Source organism: Neolamprologus multifasciatus, unplaced genomic scaffold, assembly GCF_963576455.1.
Source record: "Neolamprologus multifasciatus unplaced genomic scaffold, fNeoMul1.2 scaffold_43, whole genome shotgun sequence".
Taxonomy (NCBI): Eukaryota; Metazoa; Chordata; class Actinopteri; order Cichliformes; family Cichlidae; genus Neolamprologus; species Neolamprologus multifasciatus.
The window spans coordinates 1-23,772 of NW_028181998.1; the positions used below are offsets into that span (position 1 = coordinate 1).

Here is a 23,772-nt window from a genome sequence, read left to right on the forward strand (position 1 = left end):
AAGCTCGTACAGTGTGCCTGCATTCCAGCTTCTTAGACTCTGCACATGTGGACAGAGTATCAGTGTTTGGCCACTCTTACAGACACCGACTTCTGTCAACTCACTGCTACTGATCAGGCACCTCACTCCAGGAAGACAGAGGGCTGCAAGCCTGTCATCGTTTCCAGTGTGGCTTTGTATTCTTGGGGTAGCATCAGATTTTTCCCACAAATATTCAAAGGTAACACTTATTTTAAGCTTAGTTATTAAATCAAAAGTCTTCCCTTGAGTTCATTTTATTGTTTTAAAATTTTTTTTTTTGTTTTCTTTTAGATTTATATGCAGTGATCGGATGTGGTGGAGCTTTGTTAACTGTGTGGAAAACATCTGTTTGTGATGATATTTACAATGAGGCTTTAAGGTGACAGTTTCCATGTAATTTCAATCCTTTTACTAAGCAAAAACATGTTTGCAATTAACATTTTTTTTCAGTTTTGTCTTTTGGATTTATGGTTAACATTCCTCTGTGACAGCAAATACTAAACTGGTCCAAGTAACCAGCATATCATTGGTCAAAGGCAAAAAGGACCACATGTCACGCTATGCAATGAATTTTTGACTGTGTTTGTGTCACCAGATTTAACAAACAATATCAGACATATGAAACTGAACTCTGGATTAATGTGCAGATGTTTTTTGTCTTTTTTTTTTATTGTTGAATAATTATTTTGTAGGACAAACCCAATCTATTTACCCAAACAATGTAACTTGTTTGGGTAAATAGTGGATTAATATATCTAAGTCTATAAGTATAGCAAGCTGAATTCATACAAACACACAGCTCTAAATCTTGAATTGTAGGATGTACAAAAATGATCATGTGATTATTATGGACATTTAAATAACTATATCTATTGAACCATTACACATATTCTTTATAGAGATTACACAATCTCAAAATGTGAAAAAAGAAAGTGTTTAAGAGGATAAATAATGTGTGTTTGTATGAATCCTGCCTTAGTATGGGGTGTCAGTAACTACATTAGTATAGAGTAGGTCTAACAGTGGTTTTCCACATCTGCTCCAATATATATAGATAATGGGTCAGGCATATAAAGTCATTTTGAAAAGTTCATAAAGGTCATTTATATGTGTTCCTCTTTATCATTTTATATCAGGTCACACAGCTGACTTGAGTTTTGATCAGGGTAGAACCATAACATTCATGCTAATGGTTCTACTGTTTACAGTTACTTTATGATGGATTTCACCCTGGTCACAGCACTATGTGAAAAGCTGTTAGAGGTAAAGTTAACCCAGTTAATACCTCATCATAAGTCACTCTCTAACGCAAAGCAGTGATTATTTTTCAGTGTAATTTATTCCACAACAATGTTCTTTATTTGATTCCTGTTTCTTTAAATATGCACATCGATTGTTCAGCTGTGTGACTCTCCACACCTCAAATATATCACAATGTGGACTTCATTTCGGTACAGATTTATCATCAAATCAGGAAACTGTAAACTAATTGAAAAAATGAAGCTTATGAAAATTTTAATGTGGCATTGGAACATGTTGTTTATCCTTGCCAAATGGTATTTACACAAAACTCCAGCAAATCAGAGGATGTATTTTTGTCCTTCACTTGCTGTTTATATATGTGTATATTTTTGCAGTTAATAGCCTATCATGTGTCTGCGCATCTTAGGGCCATAAACATAAACATGGCAAACAAGGTTATGTTCACTATTCCAACAGATGCTTCAATTGTTTGTATAGGTGTTAGATTCATTTGATTTGCATTTTCTATTAATATTATTCTGTTTGTCCCAAATGGGATTTTTATTTCTGTATGCCATTATTGTAATAATTGGAAACAACTGAGTAAATATTTTGTATCATATGTTTCTAAAAATATTTGAACGTTCTACTTTTCTACTACTGGTTTTCTACTTTCTACTTTCTGCCACTCTTTGGCATTTCAATAACATTATTTTTGGGTGTTTTTATCTCTGACCGCAGCATCTTGTATTACCTAAATGTTGTTTGTGTGGGTTTTGTTTTTGTTTTGTTTTGTTTTTTGCCATTTTTAGATTTCACCAGCTGTGTAAACTCTGCAATTTTACCTTGGTTTTGTTCCACATCAGTTTATCTGCTGGGTGATTTTCTTTTCCTTTTCTAATGTTTCTGGTAATTTTTCACAGTTAAACAAGTAACTTTGAGGTTACTTCAGCCTTTTCAGTTGTTATCTGTTGACAGTTTTGCCTAATTATTACATTTCTGCAAAATTATAGCAGTTCTGATAAGTTGTAATATTTCTGCCAAGTTTTTAATTTTCTACTAAATTATAGTATTTCTGCTAGGTTACACTACTTTTGTTTGTTATGTTATGTTATTCTAAATTATTACATTTCTGCTAAGTTTTTAATTTTCTACTAAATTATATTATTTCTGCTAGGTTACACTACTTTTGTTTGTTATGTTATGTTATGTTAAGTTATGTTATTCTAAATTATTACATTTCTGCTAAGTTGTCGCTTCTGGTAAACTACAACATTTCTGCTGAATTGTTATATTTATTAGTTATTTCATTTCTGCTAAGTTATTACATTTTTGTTAACTTGAAGTTGTCCTGCAAAGTTATTAAAATTTCAACAACTTTTTGAACACTGACTTCAGCTTCTTCAGCTATTTTCAACTATTTTCAGCAGACAGCTTCAGCTATACAGCATCCACACTGCATTTTCGCAGGAAATGCAAATTTTTCTAGTTATTGTGTGGATGCTTTAAGGCATCCACACTATTGTTTTCCTGTTTCTCTTTATTCTTTATACTTTATTATTATTATTCTAGTTGCCACTTTTTGTACTTTTTTGGCACTTAACTACTTCCACAATTTTCAGCCGATTTTCACCGTTCAAATTTTAAACTATTTTGCTATTTCTGCTAATGTGCGCTATGACTTTTGCTATTTTTTGCTATTATACTTTTTAAAATATTAAGCTTTTTTCCTTTAATTTGTCCCATTGAAATGAATGGAAAACTTCCGCAATTCTGCTAAAACTTGCTTGTTTTTGAAACTTAACTACTTCCTCATACTTTCACCTAGAACAACCATTCAAACTTTAAAATGTTCACAAATTATTGGGCTATTCATGCATGATTCAGCTTTTTCATATCTGTTACCGTTTTCATCTTATCCCTCTTTAAGTTTTGAGTTGCAAAATTGTGATTTTTCACAAAATACATGGGTTGTTATGGTTGCTATGCAGTTGGTTCTAAGTGAGCTGCTGTACCTTTGGCAATTTTCTCTTCATGTCCGAACAACTTCTTGCTACTTGCTCAATTTTCACTAAACTTCCACAAATTATACATCAAAACGTAGGTATTTTTGCTGGCTTTCAGAAAATGTCATTATCATTGTTGTGGGATTTATAGAATTTTGTCAAATCTCCTCAGACCAACACAAAGTCTGAAAACACTCCATAGAAAGTCAATGGAAAGTTTGTTCAAAATCACCGCTTGATTTCTGTAATGAGAGGCATATTCGAATCGTCATATCTCCTTAACGAAGCGGCGTTAAGACATGAGGCTTGTCCCGATATATCTTCAGACACTCCTGACGCTCACAATTCAAGAATTTTTGTCTCACCTATTACCGTTCTGAGATGAGTTAGACTTGTTTGAGGGTAGGAAATTCGTCCTTCGCTCAGATTTCTTCAAATTTCAAACTCTGGAAATGAGGCAATTTTTTCTCTCGTCATATCTTTTTAATGGATTTCCACAGAGACCTGAAAATTTCCATGACTATTCACCAAAGCCTGCTGTCTCTTACGGTGAAAGAATGATATCGATACTCCAAATAGATTTAGAGTTACAAAGCGTTGTTTGAGGGGAAGTCAAGGCAGTTTTTGCTTCGCCTCTACTCAGTTATGGTGCATTATAAGTCAAATATCTTTAATAATTCATATTTTAATGATAAATTGTGAACACTTTAAGATTCCCCAATCTCTTCTGAACAAAACGGTGTAAGAATGACCGTTCTAGCCCCTACGGTTAGGAAATTATGGTCATTTGTTTGAGTTTAGTCCTCACTATGAGAAATAGACTGCAAAAATCCTGTCTCTCTGCTGTGTGTGTAAAAACGGCTTCACCTCTTTTGGCGGGAAAAAGTACACAGCCTCTCTGATTGGTGGATTCAAATTTAGCAGCTCCCAGGCTGCTTGACTGACCTAAAAACTGGCTTCTCTCTCTTTCTGTGTGTGTTATAGTATTTCTAAATGATAGTATTTCTGCTTTTTATAGTATTTCTGCTAAATTATAGTATTTCTGCTAAATTATAGTATTTCTGCTTTTTATAGGACTTGTGCTCAATTCTAGCATTTCTGCTTTTCATATGATTTGAGCTTTCTGCTTTTTATAAGATTTGTGCTTAATATAGTATTTCTGCAAAATATACTATTTCTGATTAATTATAGTTTTTCTACCAAATCATAGTACAGTATTTCTGCTTTTTATAGTATTTATGCTTAATATAGTATTTCTGCTTTTTATAGTATTTGTGCTTAATATAGTATTTCTGCTAAATTATAGTGTTTCTGCTAAATTATAGTATCCCCAGGCAGCCAATCCGATCTGAGGACAGACATTCAAATTTACAAATCAGAGCCTTCACGGCTTCCCAGCCAGCCAATCGTATCTGAGGGCTCAGGCATTCAAATTTGCATATTGGGGCCTTCACGGCTTGTAAGCCAGCCAATCATATCTGAGGGCTCAGGCATTCAAATTTGCATATTCGGGCCTTCACGGCTTGTAAGCCAGCCAATCATATCTGAGGGCTCAGGCATTCAAATTTGCATATTGGGGCCTGCAAAAATCCTGTCTCTCTGCTGCATGTGTAAAAACGGTTGCAGCTGTTTTGGCGGGAAAAAGTACACAGCCTCTCTGATTGGTGGATTCAAATTTAGCAGCTCCCAGGCTGCTTGACTGACCTAAAAACTTGCTTCTCTCTCTTTCTGTGTTGTGTTATAGTATTTCTAAATTATAGTATTTCTGCTTTTTATAGTATTTCTGCTAAATTATAGTATTTCTGCTAAATTATAGTATTTCTGCTTTTTATAGGATTTGTGCTTAATATAGTATTTCTGCTTTTTATAGTATTTCTGCTTTTTATATGATTTGTGCTCAATTCTAGCATTTCTGCTTTTTATAGTATTTCTGCTTTTTATAATATTTGAGCTTTCTGCTTTTTATAGGATTTGTGCTTAATATAGTAGTTCTGAAAAATATAGTATTTCTGATTAATTATAGTTTTTCTACCGAATCATAGTACAGTATTTCTGCTTTTTATAGTATTTGTGCTTAATATAGTATTTCTGCTAAATTATAGTGTTTCTACTTTTTATAGGATTTGTGCTTAATATAGGATTTGTGCTTAATATAGTATTTCTGCTAAATTATAGTATTTCTGCTTTTTATAGGATTTGTGCTAAAACATAGTATTTCTACTAAATGTAGTATTTCTGATCAATTATAGTATGTCTACCAAATCATAATATATCTGACACAAGCAGCATCTATGCGATTGTGTGTGTGTGTGAAATCTAATATACTAGATTTCTAAAAAAAAATCTAGTATATCAATATTTAAATTTACATATATTTTTTCACATTTTCAATGCCAATTTTGTGTAATGACGGAGTTTCCCACTACCCGTGAATGCCTCTTTTTTATGTCTCCTGCTGACTCCTGAATCTCCGCCCACTCTCTGGTCGATCCCTGCCGGTAAGCGCTGCTACTCTGTCTCTCTTCTCTGAAATGAAATGTCTATAAGCTGTTTGAGTGATTTACTGAGTTGTTGTTAGTGACTTATAAAGCCAGTCGAAGTATAAGTCATGTTGAAGTAACACAATGGCTGCTTTGTTAGTGAAACGTTGTAATTTTAGTATTTAAAAGAAGTGTTTGGTAAGCTAGCCCTAACAGCCAAGTGCTAACGCCTAGCCTAGCTCCTAGAGGCCCAGTGTGAAATTAATATGGTTCATTTGATTGTTTAATACAGTTAATGTGTTGTATTTGTTTCATTCGGTGTGTTAGTGTTTCTGAGTCTCTTAGGGAAGCTCAAGTTACTTCTCCTCTTCACAAGTCAGTCAGTTAAAACGGCCTCATTCTTTAGGTTGTAATGTAATAAGCCGCCATTTTAGAACCACTGATTAGCTGCTGAAGCAGCAGGGCCGGCAACTTCAAAGGAGCCATTTTACCGCCTCTGACTGAAAGCCGGGAGAAAAAGAGTCACGTGCCTGTGCGCGTGTGTTTGTGTTGTGGGTTAATTAACAGAAGGGAGAGAGAGAGTGAGGATAAAACACATAATATAACAAAATAACATTTCTTAACAAGAAGAAGTTGTTTTTAATTAATCAATTTTAGTTTTTTAGTTAAATTTTAAGAACTGTTTAACAAACACTTGTTTGTGCAGTTTTTTTTTTTTAATATATCCAACACCTGCAGCTCTGTTTAACTTCTCACTTTGTGAAAAATTAATGAAATATAGGCCACCTTCAAATAAATAAAATGCAGCAGTGCACCATTAATATTATAAATATGATATGTAGATATTTAAAACAACAGCATATTAAATGATACTAAATGATACTGTGTGCAGATAATATCTTTAGGAAGCAGAATTTGAATGCAGACCAACTCAAATGTTGAAGCCTACAAATATATCATCCAAGCTTTCATTTATGATTGCTCATGCTTTGAAATTGTGATGTCAGAATTTGATAAAGTGTGCAGTGCTAGGTGTAGCAAATCATTGCTTATTAAATCTATTGTGTTATCTAATAGCACCAAACTAATAGAGCTATCACATAACTGAGAAACTTGTGTGGTTTATTGCAAACGGATGAAACCACATTTTACCTTAATGAAGACAGTAATCTTTAATAAGGTGTAGAAAAAAGAGGTGAGTTGTTTGTTGCTGTGGTAAACAAAGAAGTGTACTGAATCTTTTGGACTACACAGAGTGATGCAGTATTGACTGTGATGCTGATTTGAGTTGTCTCATTCTGTGTTTTTGTGCTTTGTCTTTTGTTACAGAGTGAAAGAGATCTTTGGTTTTGCCTTTGCTGGTAAGTAAACAGTGATTGTAACTGAAGCAGTATGAACCTGGCATTGCGTAGCACATTTGGCAACTTACATACAGTAGTATGACTTTTTGTGATATGTTTCCATTTACTGATGGGCAAAAACACAAAGTCAGGATTTATTACGTGTAGCAGCAAAGCCCCCACACAGAAACTCTGACTGTCCCTGAAAATGTCCCTGAAGTTTAATAGCCCATTTATGTATGATATCAATTTCTTATGGCTTATCAAATCCAAACATAGCTAAATGTCAGTTGTTCATTTTCTCCTTATGTTTGTGGATTTAAGTAGCAGACAAAACAATTAAAGTGTTTTAGGGGAGTCAGTATAAGTGGTTGCTCAAACACTTAAGAGCTGCACAGGTATTGATCTATATTGTCTCTCAAATTCTGCTGATGTATTACATTAAAGTCAGAACACTGTAGAAGTATTTTGCCTGACTCGGTATAAGTAATAGCTTTAACAGTTAAGCAATAATAAAAACGAAGAGAACCAGAGGTGTGAGTGGACATTGTTAGGTACATTACAGCCATTGTGTCGAATTAGTTTATTACTTATTTAGTGAATATAATGTGTTTTAAAATTAAATAGAAATGTTGCCAAAAAGGGACAATTTTAAGTAGGTGGCCTGAAACTGTCTGCTCTAACCTCAGTGTGTTGGTTTTGTTGGACCAAATAATATTTACAGTAAGTGATTGTAGCAGCACATCTTGGTGTAAGTTTATAGACTGTTTGTTTTTATTGTGTTAATAGAATTTGAATTCAGGCCATTCAAATTCTATTGCAACATACATAAATATTCCTAGCAACTGGTACAATGAAAGGAATTTTAAGTTTAATATTTTAAGACATTTCATTTCACAAAACATTCTGCACCTCTGTTATTGTAACATGTCAGTATTTACATGTATTTTAGGATTTGCATATTCATATCAGACTAACCAAAACATGATGAGGTTTTCTGTTGCTTCTGATTAAAATAATTACTTTGTATTTAATGTTTTTAACCTGAAAGGACATTAAAAGTTTTGGTTTTTCACACTTTATTAGCTCTGACCTGTTGTAGAAAATGTTGGAGCCACAAGGCTTCTGTGTAGGAAATATTTGGTGTGTCCTGCACTTGTGCCAACAAATGTTGGTGCCTGTTCTTTGCATTTCTGTAGTAATAATGCTTTTATTACACTATTACACTACTATAGCCATGTGAGACCCTGCAGTCCAATTATCTCCTCTTTAGACTACAGTAAACTTAAAAAAGCTTAAAGTAATTGAGGATTTTACTAGTTAATTTGTGTCACAGTAAATTGGATTGTGTGAAGAGGGTCAACAGTCTGAATCATCAAACAGTGATCTGATGAATTGTTTCTTTTCTCTAGACTGCTGATCTGATTGTCTCAAGTCTGGTAAGTAAAGGTTTTTCTGAGGTGCAGTGCTGGGAAATGTTTCTCATTTTAGGAGATTCAGTTTAGTGCAGTGAGTGAGCACAGATATTGGTGATCATCAAAAGTCATCAAATCCTAGAAAAATCTGTGTAAACATTTCCAGACCTACAGAGGTCGGTAGGTTATTGTAGCAGCACATATTATTTCACATTAGAGCAGCTCATGAACAGCAGTTTAGGTACAATTAAGTCTTCAAGTAGGGCCTTGTGGATTTCAAAGCTTCTTTCCCTTCATTAAATTAAGTCACTGTCTGAAAACTGCTCTTTGAATTAGTCTTTTAATTAAAGATTTTGTTGATGACTGGAAAAAATCAAAAGCACAGATACAGCACTCATATCTGTATTTTATGATTAAATGATCTACAAAGAAATTATCATCATACTACATTTTTAATTAGGCCTTTAAATCGGACATTATAAGTACGTCCTAGATTTAGTGGAGTGCTTATGGCTGTGTATTAAACATACCCCAAATGTGACTGAAATATGTAGAAACTGCTTTGTAGGAACCATCCATCTCCAAATTTCTCATTTTGCCAAAAGTCATACTGAATAAAGTATTGTTTACTTTTATGATGTACTGTTGTCCCAGGTAAATACACACAGAAACAGTGATTTGAGAACTTTGGGAACCTGTGATGTGGCATAAATTTTAAGTAGGTGGCCTGAAACTCTCTGCTCTAACCTCAGTGTGTTGGTTTTGTTGGACCATATGATATTTACAGTAGGTTATTGTAGCAGCACATCTTGGTGTAAGTTTATGGACTCTGTTTGTTTTTATTGTGTTAATAGAATTTGAATGCAGGCCACCTCAAATGTTAAAACCTACAAACATTCCATACAAGCTATCATTTGTGATTGTTGCCTACTTCTAAATTGTGACATCACCATTTGATAAAGTGTGCAGTGCTAGGTGTTGCAAATCATTGGTCTACTCTCTTAAGTAATCGAACCTAAATTTTGGAGCATTACATGAATCAGAAACTTGTGTGGCTTATTGCAAATGAATAAAACTACATATTACCTTTATGAAGATGATAATCTTTAAAGAAAAACAGAGGAGAGTTGTTGTTTGTATTCCAGCTGTGGTAAACAAAGAAGTTTCTGGGATCTTTTTGACTACAGAGAGTGATGCAGTATTGACTCTAATGCTGATTGGAGTTGTCTGATCCTGTATTTTTGTTCTTTGTCTTTTGTTACACAGAGTGAACAGATCTTTGGTTTTGCCTTTGCTGGTAAGTAGACAGTAATGGTAATGTTTAGTAATTTACTTGTGTCATCTTGCCATTCACTCATGGGCAAAAACAAATAGTCAGGATTTAGAATCTGTAGCAGCAAAGCCCCCACACAAGACCACTGACTGCCCCTGAAAATGTCAATGAAGTTTAATAGCCCATTTTTCTCTGATTTTAATTTTTGATGGCTTATCAAGTCCAAACATAGTTAAATGTCAGAGATATCTTTATGCAGTTGTTTGATTTCTCCTTATGTTTGTGGATTTAAGTATCAAACAAAACTATAAAAGTGCTTTAGGTAAGTATAGGTGGTACCTTAAACACTTAAGAGCACCACAGCTATCGATTTTTATTGTCTCTTTCATTCCACTTATGAATTAGCATGAAGTCGAAACACTAGAAGTATTTTGCCTGAGTGACTGTAAGTGATAGCTTAAACGCTTAAGCAATAATAAAATGTAAGAGAAGTACAGTTGTGAGTAGGTATATTAAAGCCAATGTTTTAAAATTAAATATAAATGTTGCCAAAAAGGGATATACTGCAAAACATAAATATTGCTAGCAACAAATACAATGGAATGACTTTTTAGCGTAATATTTTAAGAAATTTTCATTAGACAAATGGTGTGCCACTGTTGTTGTTGTTGAGGTTTTCTGTTGCTTCTGATTTAAATAATTAATTTGTATTCAACATTTTTAATCTGAAATGAGATTAAAAGTTGTCGTTCTTCACATGTTATTAGAACTGACTTGTGATAGAAAATGTTGGAGCCACAAAGCTTCTGTGTATAAAAATATTTGGTATATCCTGCATTTGTGCCAACAAATATTGGTGCCTACTCTTTTCAATTCTGTAGTATGAATGTTTTTATTAACATGTTAACATGTTATTAAACATGCCATCTGAGACTCTACAATTAAATTCAGCTCATAAAGCCTTAAATAAATTGAGAATTTTACTAGTTAATTTATGTCACAGTAAATTGGATTGTGTGTGAAGAGGCTCAACAGTCTGAATCATCAAACAGTGATCTGATGAATTGTTTCCTTTCTCTAGACTGCTGATCTGATCGTCTCAAGTCTGGTAAGTAAAGGTTTGTCTGAGGTGCAGTGCTGGGAAATGTTTCTCATTATAGGAGATTCAGTTTAGTGCAGTGAGTCAGCACAGCTCTTGGCAATCATCAAATCCTAGAAAAGTCTATGTAAATATTTCCAGACTTACAGATCTCTCTTATCATCATACTACATTTTTAATTAGGCCCTAATATCGGCCATGCTAAGTTTATTGTAGATTTAGCGGAGTGTGTATTAAACATGCCCCATATTTGACTGAAAAATGTAGAAACTGCTGTATAGGAGTCATCTGTCTCCAAATTTTTCATTTTGCCAAAAGTCATACTGAGTAAATTATTTGTTACTTTTATGTTAACGGCTCCCCAGACATTATGATATACTGTTGTACCAGGTAAGTACACACAGAAACGGGAATTTGAGACCTTTGGACATTTAGGAACATGTGAGTTGAGTGCATGTGAAGTGTTTAAAGCAGGTGGTCTGAAACTGTCTGCTCTAACTTCATTGTGTGGGTTTAGCTTGACCATATAATGTTTATAGTAAGTTACTGTAGCACCACATCTTGGTTTACAGACTCTGTTTGTTTTTATTGTGTTAATAGAATGCAAAAATGTCCTTAGAAATGTTCCACCACCATATGTTAAACATTTTCATTCAGTTGAATCTAATAATGTACTGTACAACTCTTCAGTGTGTAATGATATATATGTTCTGTATTTTTCGGACTGTAAGGCGCACTAAATTCTAAGGCACATTAAGCCAAACAAAACAGATAAGTCAAACTTTATTCAACTCATTTACAATAACTCTCAAAATTGTTCAGTCGTAAGACATAAAATACAGAACAATACACTCACTTTTCAGGATTTGTGGATTGATGAATGTGGATTGATCAGTTTGAAATCTGCTTCATAAGCATGGCTCTCAACAGGTGCTAGGCCCTTATACACACACACCATATTATGTTGAAGCACAGTACGAATTACTCTACGAGGGTGTTGACTATGGTAGCCATGCTCCGACAATACATCAAGTGGTGCGGCTTTGTAGCTTACCATAGTCATACTAAAACATTTGACAGATTTTTGAGTGCCGTGTACCACATAGAATTTGTTTGAAATCAGTAAGCACAACCATACATAAGGTGCACTGTCTATTTTTGAGAAAATTAAAGGCTTTTAAATGTGCCTTATAGTCTGAAAAATACGGTAAAGCCAGGTTTATTGGAAGTGTGTCTAATTCCACTTTCTTTCTGTCTTACAGGTGACCTGCTGGCGAAAACCCTCTCCCTCTATCATTAACAAGCAATTCAGTCTGTCCTATCACTCTCCCTCTCCCTGCTCCATCTTTTTTGACAAGCCATTCTATCTTCTATCATTCTCCACCATGAACTCTATCTAATTTGACAAGCTTGAACCTGAGTTGAAACGCAATCCTGTGACTTGAAATCAAGTTTTACCAGAATCTAAGTTTTTGGAATTGAAGTTATCAGAACTTCGTCAATCTGTATTCAGAATTCTGAGAGATCTCCGCTCTCACTGCTCCATCTTTCCTGTCGTTAAACTCTCTCACATCCAGTCATTTTGCTGGAAATCACAAGTAGAAAGTTAAAATTACAGTAGTAGAATTACAGTACAGTAGAACTCACAGTAGAAACTACTTACACAGCCCTACATTTGTCATTTTAATTTTGCATTACACTTTGGAATAAACATTGATTGGCTGTTTGGCTTAGAGGTACAATTACTTTGATAAATTATATAAAATATACACCTCTTCTTAAAGGTTTATTTGTAATAAGACAATCTGGTTATTTTGTAATTTATACATACAGACTGCTGTATTTACATAAATATTAAATTAGATTCAAATACATTTTTCAAGTCTGTTTCATTGACTATAACATTTGACTACAAGTTTAAACTATTATTATTTAAGGACAAACCCTTTTTTTGTCACTCAGTGTAAGTATTCAGTTACAATTGTCATCTAGAGGCTGCCCTGAGAACCCAGACTTCCTGTTTCCTGACTGCTGCAGAACATCCAGCTGAAGAATCCTCATCGCCTGTCATCTGATCACCGCACCATCACAGCTCCTTATATTTGCTTTAAATTTTAGATATCTGAAAGATTTACACAAAGTCTACTTCAAAGCTAAGAGTTTTATTATAGCCTGTTGATTGTTGAGATTTATTCTGCATATTACTTTACAGAAGTATAGACCTATTTATTAACCAGTCTGGTTAAAAAAAATAGAAGTAATAATATACAGTTTTTGAAAAAGCTACAATAAAACTGTTTTTAAAGAACTTTCAATAACCTTTATATTGAGTTTGTATTTAAGTTAGCCTTTTACATTAATTACATAGTTATAAGAACACTTTACCATTTGTATAGTTTTACATTTCTCCATTTGATAGAAACTTGAGGAGTCATTCGTTTTTCAGTGTTTACTGGTTGAGTTTTGTTTACATTTGTGTATAAATACATATAAGGGCCAGTTTGTACTTGCACAAAATGCCAAGGAAAGGTCAAAGGTCACAGTCCCAGAAGCTTAGATGGCAAAAGGAGAAGGAACAGGTAAATGTTTCTCAGACCGGTGAGCAGGTAAAGGTGTCTGTTACAAGTATTCCCAGTCCAGAAGTGCAGAGCAGCGTTCAGACAGCCGCAGCGTCTTATGCAGATGTGGTAAAGAGAGGTGTTTGCTCATCATCTGTGCCAAATGCTAAAGTACAGCAGATAATCCAGACTGAACCCCAGGTAACTGTGCAAACGCAGCATGATGGAGAAGCTCCAGGACCATCTCATGTACAGGTTACAAACAGTGAAAGTCGTCCACGAGTGAGTAACATCTGTGCATCCCGAAGCCAGGCTTCTCCTAGGTATGGAAAGTACCGGAATCAGCAATGCATGGCGAACAGTTTGGTTTTCCTGTCATTCTTACACGAGGATGAATTCATTACCAGAGCAGATCTAAACCGTGTGTTGGACAAAGGCCATGTCGTGTATTCAGACGCCAGAAAGAGGTTTGTGAACAGCGTGTTTCTAGCCTGTGATGAGCTTCCCACAGTGGTCACCAGCCGCAGACAAGAGTATCAAGTGGACATGTCTCAGTTTGCTCGTTATGGCACATTTGATGGTACAGATCATCTTCCGAGCCTTGAACAGGGACTACAGTGTTTGGCTTCAGAGTTTCGCTACGCTTTGCTAGTCATGGGAGGAACAGTCATCGCAGTTTGCAGGCTGACTTCAGGTGAATACGCATACTTTGACCCTCACCCACGTAAGTCTACAGGAATGCCATTGTCACTAAGTGTAAGTGGTGGAACTGCAGTTATGTTAAAATTCACACGTCTTAATAACATGATTGACAGGATCAAACATTTGTACCGAATGTTTAGCATCGCACCAACCTGCACTTATGAGCTACAGCCTGTTGAGTTCCACAGTGAAAACGTTGCTGACCAAAGAAATGCTGATGAAAACAGACAAACAGCTTCAACTGTTCCAGCACCAGCTTTAAATGAACCTGAATTTGAAAGAGTGGATTATTCAAATGAGGCAGCTGCTGAGCTGAACAATCGTCCTTCTGATTATTTGGAAATAGAAACCTCTGCATCTTCTGTAAGAGACACTCAGGTAACAAAAGATTCTGTTCCTCAGAATGATTTAAACACTGCTTCCTGTTTAACTAAGACAACAGAGGAACTCTCACATAAACTGTTGAAGCATACTAAACAGCAAAGGAGAAAGATTAGGAGACGACTATTGGTCCAAGAAAAACTACCGCAGAGAAAGGAAAATGAGAAAAAGAAAGAAAGACAGATGTACACTTTTGATGAAAGCTTTAAGGCAAAGAAAAAAGATTCTAGTAGAAAGTCTCATGATTCTGATCACAGTAAGAAAAAGAGTGTGTACAAAAATAATCTGTATAAACTCAATGCTACATACAGAGAGAAACAGAGAGAACATTTTAGAAAAATCTATAGAGATAGTGCTAAAATTAGAGAGAGAAAAAGAGAACGTGTCATAAGGATGTATAAAGAAGATTCTTCATTCAGAGAAAAGCAGAAGGAACGTATAACAAGAACATATAGAGAATCTCCCATTTTCCGAGAAAAGCAGAAAGAACGTATAACAAGAACATATAGAGAATCTCCCATTTTCCGAGAAAAGCAGAAGGAACGTATAACAAGAACATATAGAGAATCTCCCATTTTTCGAGAAAAGCAGAAGGAACGTATGAGAAAAACATATAAAGAATCTTATAGACAATCTCCTATGTTCAAAGAACAGCAGAAGGAACGTATAAGAAGAAATTACAGAACTTGTGCTGGATTCAGAGAGAAACATAAAGCTTACATGAGGTCATATGTATATAATGTATACAAAGAAAGTGTAGAATTTAGACAGAAAAAACATTGTTACATCACTAAGCGTTATGGAGAAGAGAGACAATTTCAGCAACAACACAAGGACAATATGAGAGAACGAATGAGAGTAAAATATTGGAACAGTTTTTCTTTTAGACAGATGCATAATATCAGATGTGCAATGAACATAAAAAGAAAATATCGCCAGATGCATCAACAAGCTGAAAGTTTACAGTATCATCCAGATAACAGTATAATGAATGAGGCCATATCTCGTTTCAGATCCAACATTAAGTCAGCACCATCTTATGTTTGTACTGTTTGTCTAAAAGCTTCTTTTCCTAATCAGGTGAAAATCTGCAAAAGAGAAAATTACTCAAAACACCAAACTGTAGCTCAACAGTGTCTAACTGGTAAATTTGTTCATGTGTGTGATGAAGCATGTAATGATCACTGCAGCTTTCCTGTTGAGAGAAAAAAGGAGTATATCTGTCACACGTGTCACAGCTACCTCAAAAGAGGACGCATGCCAAGGCTTGCCGCTGTCAATGGTTTAGAACTGCAGGATATTCCAGCTGAACTGTGTGATCTCAACATTCTGGAGAGACATCTGATTGCCAAATGCATCCCATTTGCTAAGATTATTCCACTTCCAAAGGGCAGACAAAGACTCATACGTGGTAATGTGGTGTGTGTACCATCTGAAGTCCAACAAACAGTTGACTGTTTACCCAGACTCAGAAGCCAATCACAGATAATGAGGATCAAGCTGAAAAGACGACTGTGCTACAAAGGCCATCAGCTGTTCCAGACTGTCACCTGGTCTAAACTCATTGAAGCTCTGCGTAAACTCAAACAGATTCACCCACAGTACACAGATGTTGTTATCAGAGATGATGCATTGCTTTGTGATCCAACGTTACCTGATGATGACAGCAGTGATGAAGCCAGCATGGGAAGTGATGATTATGATGAAGCAGATCTAATGGAAATTGACAACTATGAAAAAGATGCCCTTTTGTGTGAAAGTGAGTCTGAAAGTGAACAAGCTATTAATATGGCATCCTGTGATGAACAACCAGAGGAACAAAATCCAGATGAACCAGAAAGTGATTTGAACAATGGAGGTTTTGCTCTAGAAAGTTGTCTGCAGCCTGTTGACATTTCAGAAGAGATTCTCTGTTTCACTGATAACACATATTGTGTGGCTCCTGCAGAAAGAAACAATCCTGTTAGCTTCTTCAGAACTCCTCATTTGGAAGCGATGGCATTTCCTGTGCAGTTTCCTACTGGTCAGAATACACTGGACAAAAAGAGACTTCTTAAACTCACACCAAGTGCTTACTTCAAGACAAGGCTTTTCAACATTGACGCAAGATTTGCTAAAGACACAAATTACCTGTTTTTCTCACAGTTTGTCACTGAAATACACTTGGCTAATTCCAGCATGACAATACAGCTAAGGAAAGGTAAAACTATGACCAAAGATGGACGCAAAATCACATCAGGAATGTTACAAAGTAAGACAGAAGTAGAGAAGCTGGTAAGAAATAAAGATGCAATCAGATTTATGCAGCCACTCAGAGGAACTCCAGCTTACTGGCAGAAAACTACCAAAGATTTATTCAGTATGGTTCGTCAAATAGGAACACCTCAGTTCTTTGTCACTTTCTCTGCTGCTGAGATGAGATGGCCTGAAGTGATTCAAGCAATAAAGAGACAGCAAGGTGAAGAGGTTGATTTTGAAACCCTGGACTGGTCAGAAAAGTGTGAAATCCTAAGATCAAATCCAGTAACCACCATGCGAATGTTTGATAAACGTGTTGAGGCTTTGTTCAGAGATTTGCTTTTTTCTCCTGCACAGCCCCTTGGTGAAATCATTGATTACTTTTACAGAGTAGAGTTCCAGCACAGAGGTAGTCCGCATATACACATGTTGCTGTGGATTCGAGAAAAGGTAGAAGTAGATGTGGATGATGACCAAACTGTCTGTGACTTTGTGGACAGATACATCTCAGCTCAACTCCCTGATCCAGAAAAACAACCTGAACTGCACAAAAAAGTCACTGAACTACAAAAGCACAGCAAAAACCACACAAAAACATGCTTTAAGAGTGTGAACTCTGGTTGTAGATTTGGGTTTCCAAAACCACCAGCCACAAGAACAATGATTGTGAGACAGGATGAGGATTCAGACACTGAAGCTGCAAAAGCCAAACTCAGACCTTTGATGAACCTGCTGAAAGAACCTGAAGCTGCTTCGCTCACCATAGAGCAGATTCTGTCACGATGCAACTTGACAATGAATGAGTATGAACAATGCCTCCAAGACATAAACAAGAAAACAGCGCTGATTCTGAAACGTGACCCAAAGGACTGTTGGATCAACAATTACAACCCACACCTGCTTGAAGCCTGGAACGCAAATATAGATGTCTCATTAATTTTGAATGCCTATTCATGTATAGAATACCTCTGTAAATATATAACGAAGAAAGAATCTGGCCTCTCTGAATACCTGAAGACAGTTCTTGATAACTCTGCAAAGAACACGGTCAATGAATGTGATGAAATGAGAGCTGTGATGCAGGCTTACTCAAAAAAGAGAGAAATCAGCGCACAGGAGTGTGTGACTCGAGTCTGTGGCCTAAAAATGAAAAAATGTTCCCGCAGTGTTGTATTTGTACCAACAGATGATAACCCAGTAAAAATGAGTCGCCCCATGAGCTATCTGGAAACCACAACACATGACAGTTGTAATATTTGGATGACAAGTTTGAGTGATAAATACAAATGCAGACCTGAGACACCAGAATATGAGGAAATGTCGCTGGCTGATTTTGCTGCGCTGTGCAGGTTGGTGAGTGGTCCAAATGAAGGAAAAGATGTGCTTCCTCTTCTAAACCAGCTTGGATTTGTACAAAGGCGAAAGAATGATAAACCAGCTATAATCAGGTATTACCATTGTTCACAGGAAAAAGATCCTGAGCAATATTATGGTCGACTGTTGAGACTTTACCTTCCACACAGATCAGAGCAGGAACTGAAACCACAAGGGTTCCAAACCTATCAGTCCTTTTACAACTCAGGTTTTGTGCGACTTCCATGTTCAGACCACAGTGAGTCTGTGAAAAGGGTTGTGAAAAGAAATAAAGACAAGTATGAGAAGAACTCTGAGGATATTGAGAGTGCACTGGAAGAGTTTGAACAAAATAGGGATGTTGTGATCGATGAATGGTGCAATCTGGCTCCTGAATCTGAAGTTGTGAGGCTGCAATGTGATGAGAATCTTCCTGAGAGACATGATGATGATGAGAACGAACAGGAGAATGTCCCCGACTACAGTCGTCAGTCTGATGCTGTAACAGAGATCAGAGCCATCAGAGAACAACCTGCAGTCGATCCAGCCGTGGTACGCGTCATGTATCAGAATCTGAACCAGAAGCAGGCCTGCGTGTTCTATGCTATAAGAGACTGGTGTATTCAGCGAGTTTGTGGTTTGAACCCAAATCCATTTTTCTTCTATATCAACGGTGGTGCAGGAACTGGAAAGTCACATCTGATTAAATGTATTCACTCTGAAGCATCAAAGATCCTGAGCAGACTGCCTGCTAATGCAGAAGAAGCTGACGTATCAAATCCAACTGTTTTACTGACTTCATTTACCGGGACAGCAGCTTTTTCTATCAATGGCTCTACATTACATTCCCTACTCAAACTACCCAGGAGTCTGAAACCACCCATTCAAGGACTTGGTAACCAACTAGATGAAGTCAGATCTGAGCTGATGAATGCTGAAATTATTGTTATTGATGAGATTTCGATGGTTTCAAAACCCCTTTTTGCTTATGTGGATGCAAGACTGAAACAAATCAAAGGCACTCAGAGACCTTTTGGTGGAATGTCAGTTTTAGCTGTTGGAGATTTTTACCAGCTGCCACCAGTGCGACAGTCTAAACCTCTCTGTGTTTATGATCCAGAACAGATTGACCTATGGCAGGAACATTTTCAGATGATCACTCTAACCGAGATCATGCGTCAGAAAGATGATGTGGCCTTTGCAGAGATGTTGAACAGGATTAGAGTGAAAGAAAAGACAGATGAGCTTTCTCAGTGCGACAGAGATTTGTTGTCACAGGCTGTGACTGCACCAGAAGAATGTCCAACTGAGGTCTTACACATTTATGCCACCAACAAGAATGTGGAATCCCATAACACAGATACCCTGAAGAAGCTTCATTCAAACATCATAATCATCACTGCAGATGATTTCCAGAAGGATAAACGTACAGGCAGAATGGCACGAAGAGACAAACCATTTACAGGTGGGCGAAATGATTTACCCGACACTCTGAACGTTGCTGAAGGAGCTCGAGTGATGCTGACCAGAAACTTGGACACACTAAACGGTTTAGTCAATGGTGCTTTTGGTATACTGGTAAAGGTGGTGAGATCTGAAAATGATGGACACATAATTAAACTGGGCCTCAGAATGGACAACCGGCAGCCTATGAGACACAACCACAGTTCTATTGCAGCATCTGATGATCTGGTTTACATTGAGAGAGCAGAGGAGAGTCTGAAGTTTAAAGGAGCGGTACGCAGACAGTTTCCTGTAAAGCTAGCATTCGCCTGCACAATTCACAAAACTCAGGGTCTTACAACACAGACAGCTGTAGTTTCAATGAAGAACATTTTTGAACCAGGTATGGCTTATGTTGCTCTCAGCAGGGTGACGTCTCTCAGTGGACTCTATTTACAGGACTTGGATGAGAAAAAGATTTACGCCAATCCTGAGGTAACTGCAGCGCTCCAAACCATGAGACAAGCCAGCGTTGAGGAAATGATGCCTCTTCTTCAGGTCAGAGAAACAGCCAGCAGACCTGACACTCTTACACTGATCCATCACAATACGGAGGGTTTGCCATCTCACATCAGCGACATCAAGAGTTATCATGAAATGTGTTTAGCAGATGTTTTGTGTCTCACAGAGTCTCACCTCCAAGGCTCCTTTGTTGCAGATAGTCTTCATTTGGACGGCTACACAATGTTCAAACGCAACAGACATGTGTCCTACACAAACTTTCCTCACATGGCCAGCAGAAGTGGTGGTGGAGTTGTTGTGTATTTGAGGAATCATTTTCAGGTTCAGGTAAAACAGTATCTGCATAATGTCACTGATCTTGAGTTTTTAGTGTTGAAGGTTCAGGCTCCATTCCCTGCGCTCATTGCGGTTGTGTACAGACCCCCTGACTACAGTTTGACACCGTTCATGCAAAACCTGGTAAGTCTTTTAGATTCACTTGAAATAATGGACTGTCACCCAATAATTGTGTGTGGAGATTTTAATGAGAACCAGTTACAGAGTGGAAGAAAACAGATTCTGGAGCAGTTTCAGTCGAGAGGGTATTCACAGCTGATCACTTCTGCCACTACAGACAAGAACACCCTGCTTGACCTGATTTTTATTTCTCAGCCACAGAAAAGCCTCCATTCAGGTGTTCTGAGAACATATTACAGTTACCACAACCCTGTGTTTTGTGTCCTGTCCTCGAGCCAATCATGAAGTCGTGTGGTGAGTTTTGAAACAATTACAGATCATGTTTGTTACAGAGTTTACTGATTATAGAGCATGAAAAAGATTTTTCATTGAAATATCACATTTCTTCATATTGTCTTCCCTACTCTGTCTGTAAGAAGAGCCTTTCTTATTGCAATGTTATTAATCATTTCACCAAATCATGGCTGTACTTCATGCAGAGCTGGGAGATCTGCTTTCTGTTATCATGCACCTCAGATCTGAAATATGCTGCAAAAAGTATTAAACTGACATAATTTATTTTTTATTCTCATGTTTTAAATGACTAAATCTACTAATGCATTTTTTCATGGATGTTAATTGTCATCTCCTTTTTTGATACTTTTTTTACTCTGACGTTTGTATCTCAACAAACAAGATCTTCCCCTCCAAGGGCTTTCAAATATGAAATAGTAAATAAATAAATCCCAGATAAATGCAGGTATTTATTATGGGTCACATGAATAAATACAGACAATTATATTTTCTTGATTATAGTAGATTTTGTAGAATCAAATGTTTTTGGGATGAATGAGGTTTTGCTTATCATGTTTTACAGGTAAAAAAATTTAAAAGTTTTAAACTATCTTTAGGCTACCAGAGATGTCTATAATGATACATTATGTAGAGAAAAAACATTAGTACAGCTTACAGAATATGTATAAAAACTGATTTAGAAGTACATGGAAAGTTTCTGCATCCATTTTCTGACTTGGCCTTTATCTGGGTGGGTTTGGGTTTGGGTGGATAAAGGCCAAGTCAGAATTCCCTGAGCAGCTGGAAAAAGCTGCTAATAAATAAAGACATCAGAAAGTGGGGGCTTTAGGTGTAGCCCCCGCTTTCTGATGCACTAATTAGATTTAGTAACTGACACCCCATACCAGCATTACATAGACACTTGGGGGCTGAGATGGGTGGGTGGGGAGGGTGGGTGGTGTTAAAAGCACTTTATGTTTTGTAGATGTATTTTTTTCAGACAGGGCACACACAGTCCTGTTTCCTTTGTGGGAAAACCGTCAAAATTCACCATCCTCAGCTGAAACAACAAAATCTTAACACCATCTTCATGAACTGCTGAGCCAAACCTGATCCATCAGTGCTGGACTGCACAGATAACTACATGCCACACAGAGTCTGCTGTTTTATGAACTGCCATACCAGTGTGTCTTCAATGGAGAAGATGACACACCCATCACCTGACCTCCTGCCTGATCTGGAGACCATCATCATGCTGCCACACTACACACCTCTGAGACCATCAATGATGACTCGTACTGAGGAAACTGTATTTCCTGTCAGAGATGCTCAGTGATCCTCAGAGCAGAGAGAGGTATGATTCTTTATCTTTGATAAAAAATGTCAGTGTTTTTAATTCAGTTAATTAATTTAAATCTTGTTTATTGCATAAATAATTCCACACTCAAATGATTATACTTGTTGAAACTTTTTGAGTTTTAATTCACATTATGCATTACAAATCTATGCTTTTTCTACTCTGTCTCTCTGTGCAGGTATTGCTGTCTTCTGAGTTCTTCAGTGTCCCAACTGAGACATTCAAACCTCATTGCAGAGCTCATGTCTTTCCTCACCATCATGTGAGTGTGAGATTGCTCTGGATTCTGGTTATGTGGCCTGCAGCACCTATAAGGTATTTCAACATTGTTCATTGTATAACTTATTTGTAGTTTTTAGCCCTTAACACAAATAAAATGTTCCTTTTTCTGTATTTTTTAGAACAAGCTCGTACAGTGTGCCTGCATTCCAGCTTCTTAGACTCTGCACATGTGGACAGAGTATCAGTGTTTGGCCACTCTTACAGACACCGACTTCTGTCAACTCACTGCTACTGATCAGGCACCTCACTCCAGGAAGACAGAGGGCTGCAAGCCTGTCATCGTTTCCAGTGTGGCTTTGTATTCTTGGGGTAGCATCAGATTTTTCCCACAAATATTCAAAGGTAACACTTATTTTAAGCTTAGTTATTAAATCAAAAGTCTTCCCTTGAGTTCATTTTATTGTTTTAAAATTTTTTTTTTGTTTTCTTTTAGATTTATATGCAGTGATCGGATGTGGTGGAGCTTTGTTAACTGTGTGGAAAACATCTGTTTGTGATGATATTTACAATGAGGCTTTAAGGTGACAGTTTCCATGTAATTTCAATCCTTTTACTAAGCAAAAACATGTTTGCAATTAACATTTTTTTTCAGTTTTGTCTTTTGGATTTATGGTTAACATTCCTCTGTGACAGCAAATACTAAACTGGTCCAAGTAACCAGCATATCATTGGTCAAAGGCAAAAAGGACCACATGTCACGCTGGCAATGAATTTTTGACTGTGTTTGTGTCACCAGATTTAACAAACAATATCAGACATATGAAACTGAACTCTGGATTAATGTGCAGATGTTTTTTGTCTTTTTTTTTTATTGTTGAATAATTATTTTGTAGGACAAACCCAATCTATTTACCCAAACAATGTAACTTGTTTGGGTAAATAGTGGATTAATATATCTAAGTCTATAAGTATAGCAAGCTGAATTCATACAAACACACAGCTCTAAATCTTGAATTGTAGGATGTACAAAAATGATCATGTGATTATTATGGACATTTAAATAACTATATCTATTGAACCATTACACATATTCTTTATAGAGATTACACAATCTCAAAATGTGAAAAAAGAAAGTGTTTAAGAGGATAAATAATGTGTGTTTGTATGAATCCTGCCTTAGTATGGGGTGTCAGTAACTACATTAGTATAGAGTAGGTCTAACAGTGGTTTTCCACATCTGCTCCAATATATATAGATAATGGGTCAGGCATATAAAGTCATTTTGAAAAGTTCATAAAGGTCATTTATATGTGTTCCTCTTTATCATTTTATATCAGGTCACACAGCTGACTTGAGTTTTGATCAGGGTAGAACCATAACATTCATGCTAA

At 36.5% G+C, this 23,772-nt stretch overlaps 1 protein-coding gene across 11 annotated transcripts; it reads left to right on the forward strand.

Annotated features, from left to right (window-relative positions):
• The first annotated feature begins 5,464 nt into the window (after positions 1-5,464).
• On the forward strand, positions 5,465-23,376 carry LOC146490284 (uncharacterized). 11 transcript variants are annotated; one of them, XM_085153366.1, is made up of 8 exons: positions 5,465-7,110; positions 8,502-8,528; positions 9,771-9,801; positions 10,859-10,885; positions 12,139-22,156; positions 22,338-22,474; positions 22,561-22,783; positions 22,875-23,376. In XM_085153366.1, the coding sequence occupies exon 5, from the start codon at positions 13,393-13,395 to the stop codon at positions 20,812-20,814; it is 7,422 nt and encodes a 2,473-aa protein (XP_085009492.1). In that variant the 5' UTR covers positions 5,465-7,110; positions 8,502-8,528; positions 9,771-9,801; positions 10,859-10,885; positions 12,139-13,392; the 3' UTR covers positions 20,815-22,156; positions 22,338-22,474; positions 22,561-22,783; positions 22,875-23,376. The 11 variants fall into 11 exon arrangements, with proteins under 11 accessions (XP_085009492.1, XP_085009490.1, XP_085009491.1 ...); XM_085153364.1 differs by having other exon boundaries at positions 10,859-22,156; XM_085153365.1 differs by having other exon boundaries at positions 5,465-5,767; positions 7,079-7,110; positions 9,771-22,156.
• Positions 23,377-23,772: the final 396 nt, after the last annotated feature.

Excerpts from the sequence above, each read along its gene's own strand:
- LOC146490284 (XM_085153368.1), top strand. The coding sequence starts at position 13,393 with ATGCCAAGGAAAGGTCAAAGGTCACAGTCCCAGAAGCTTAGATGGCAA.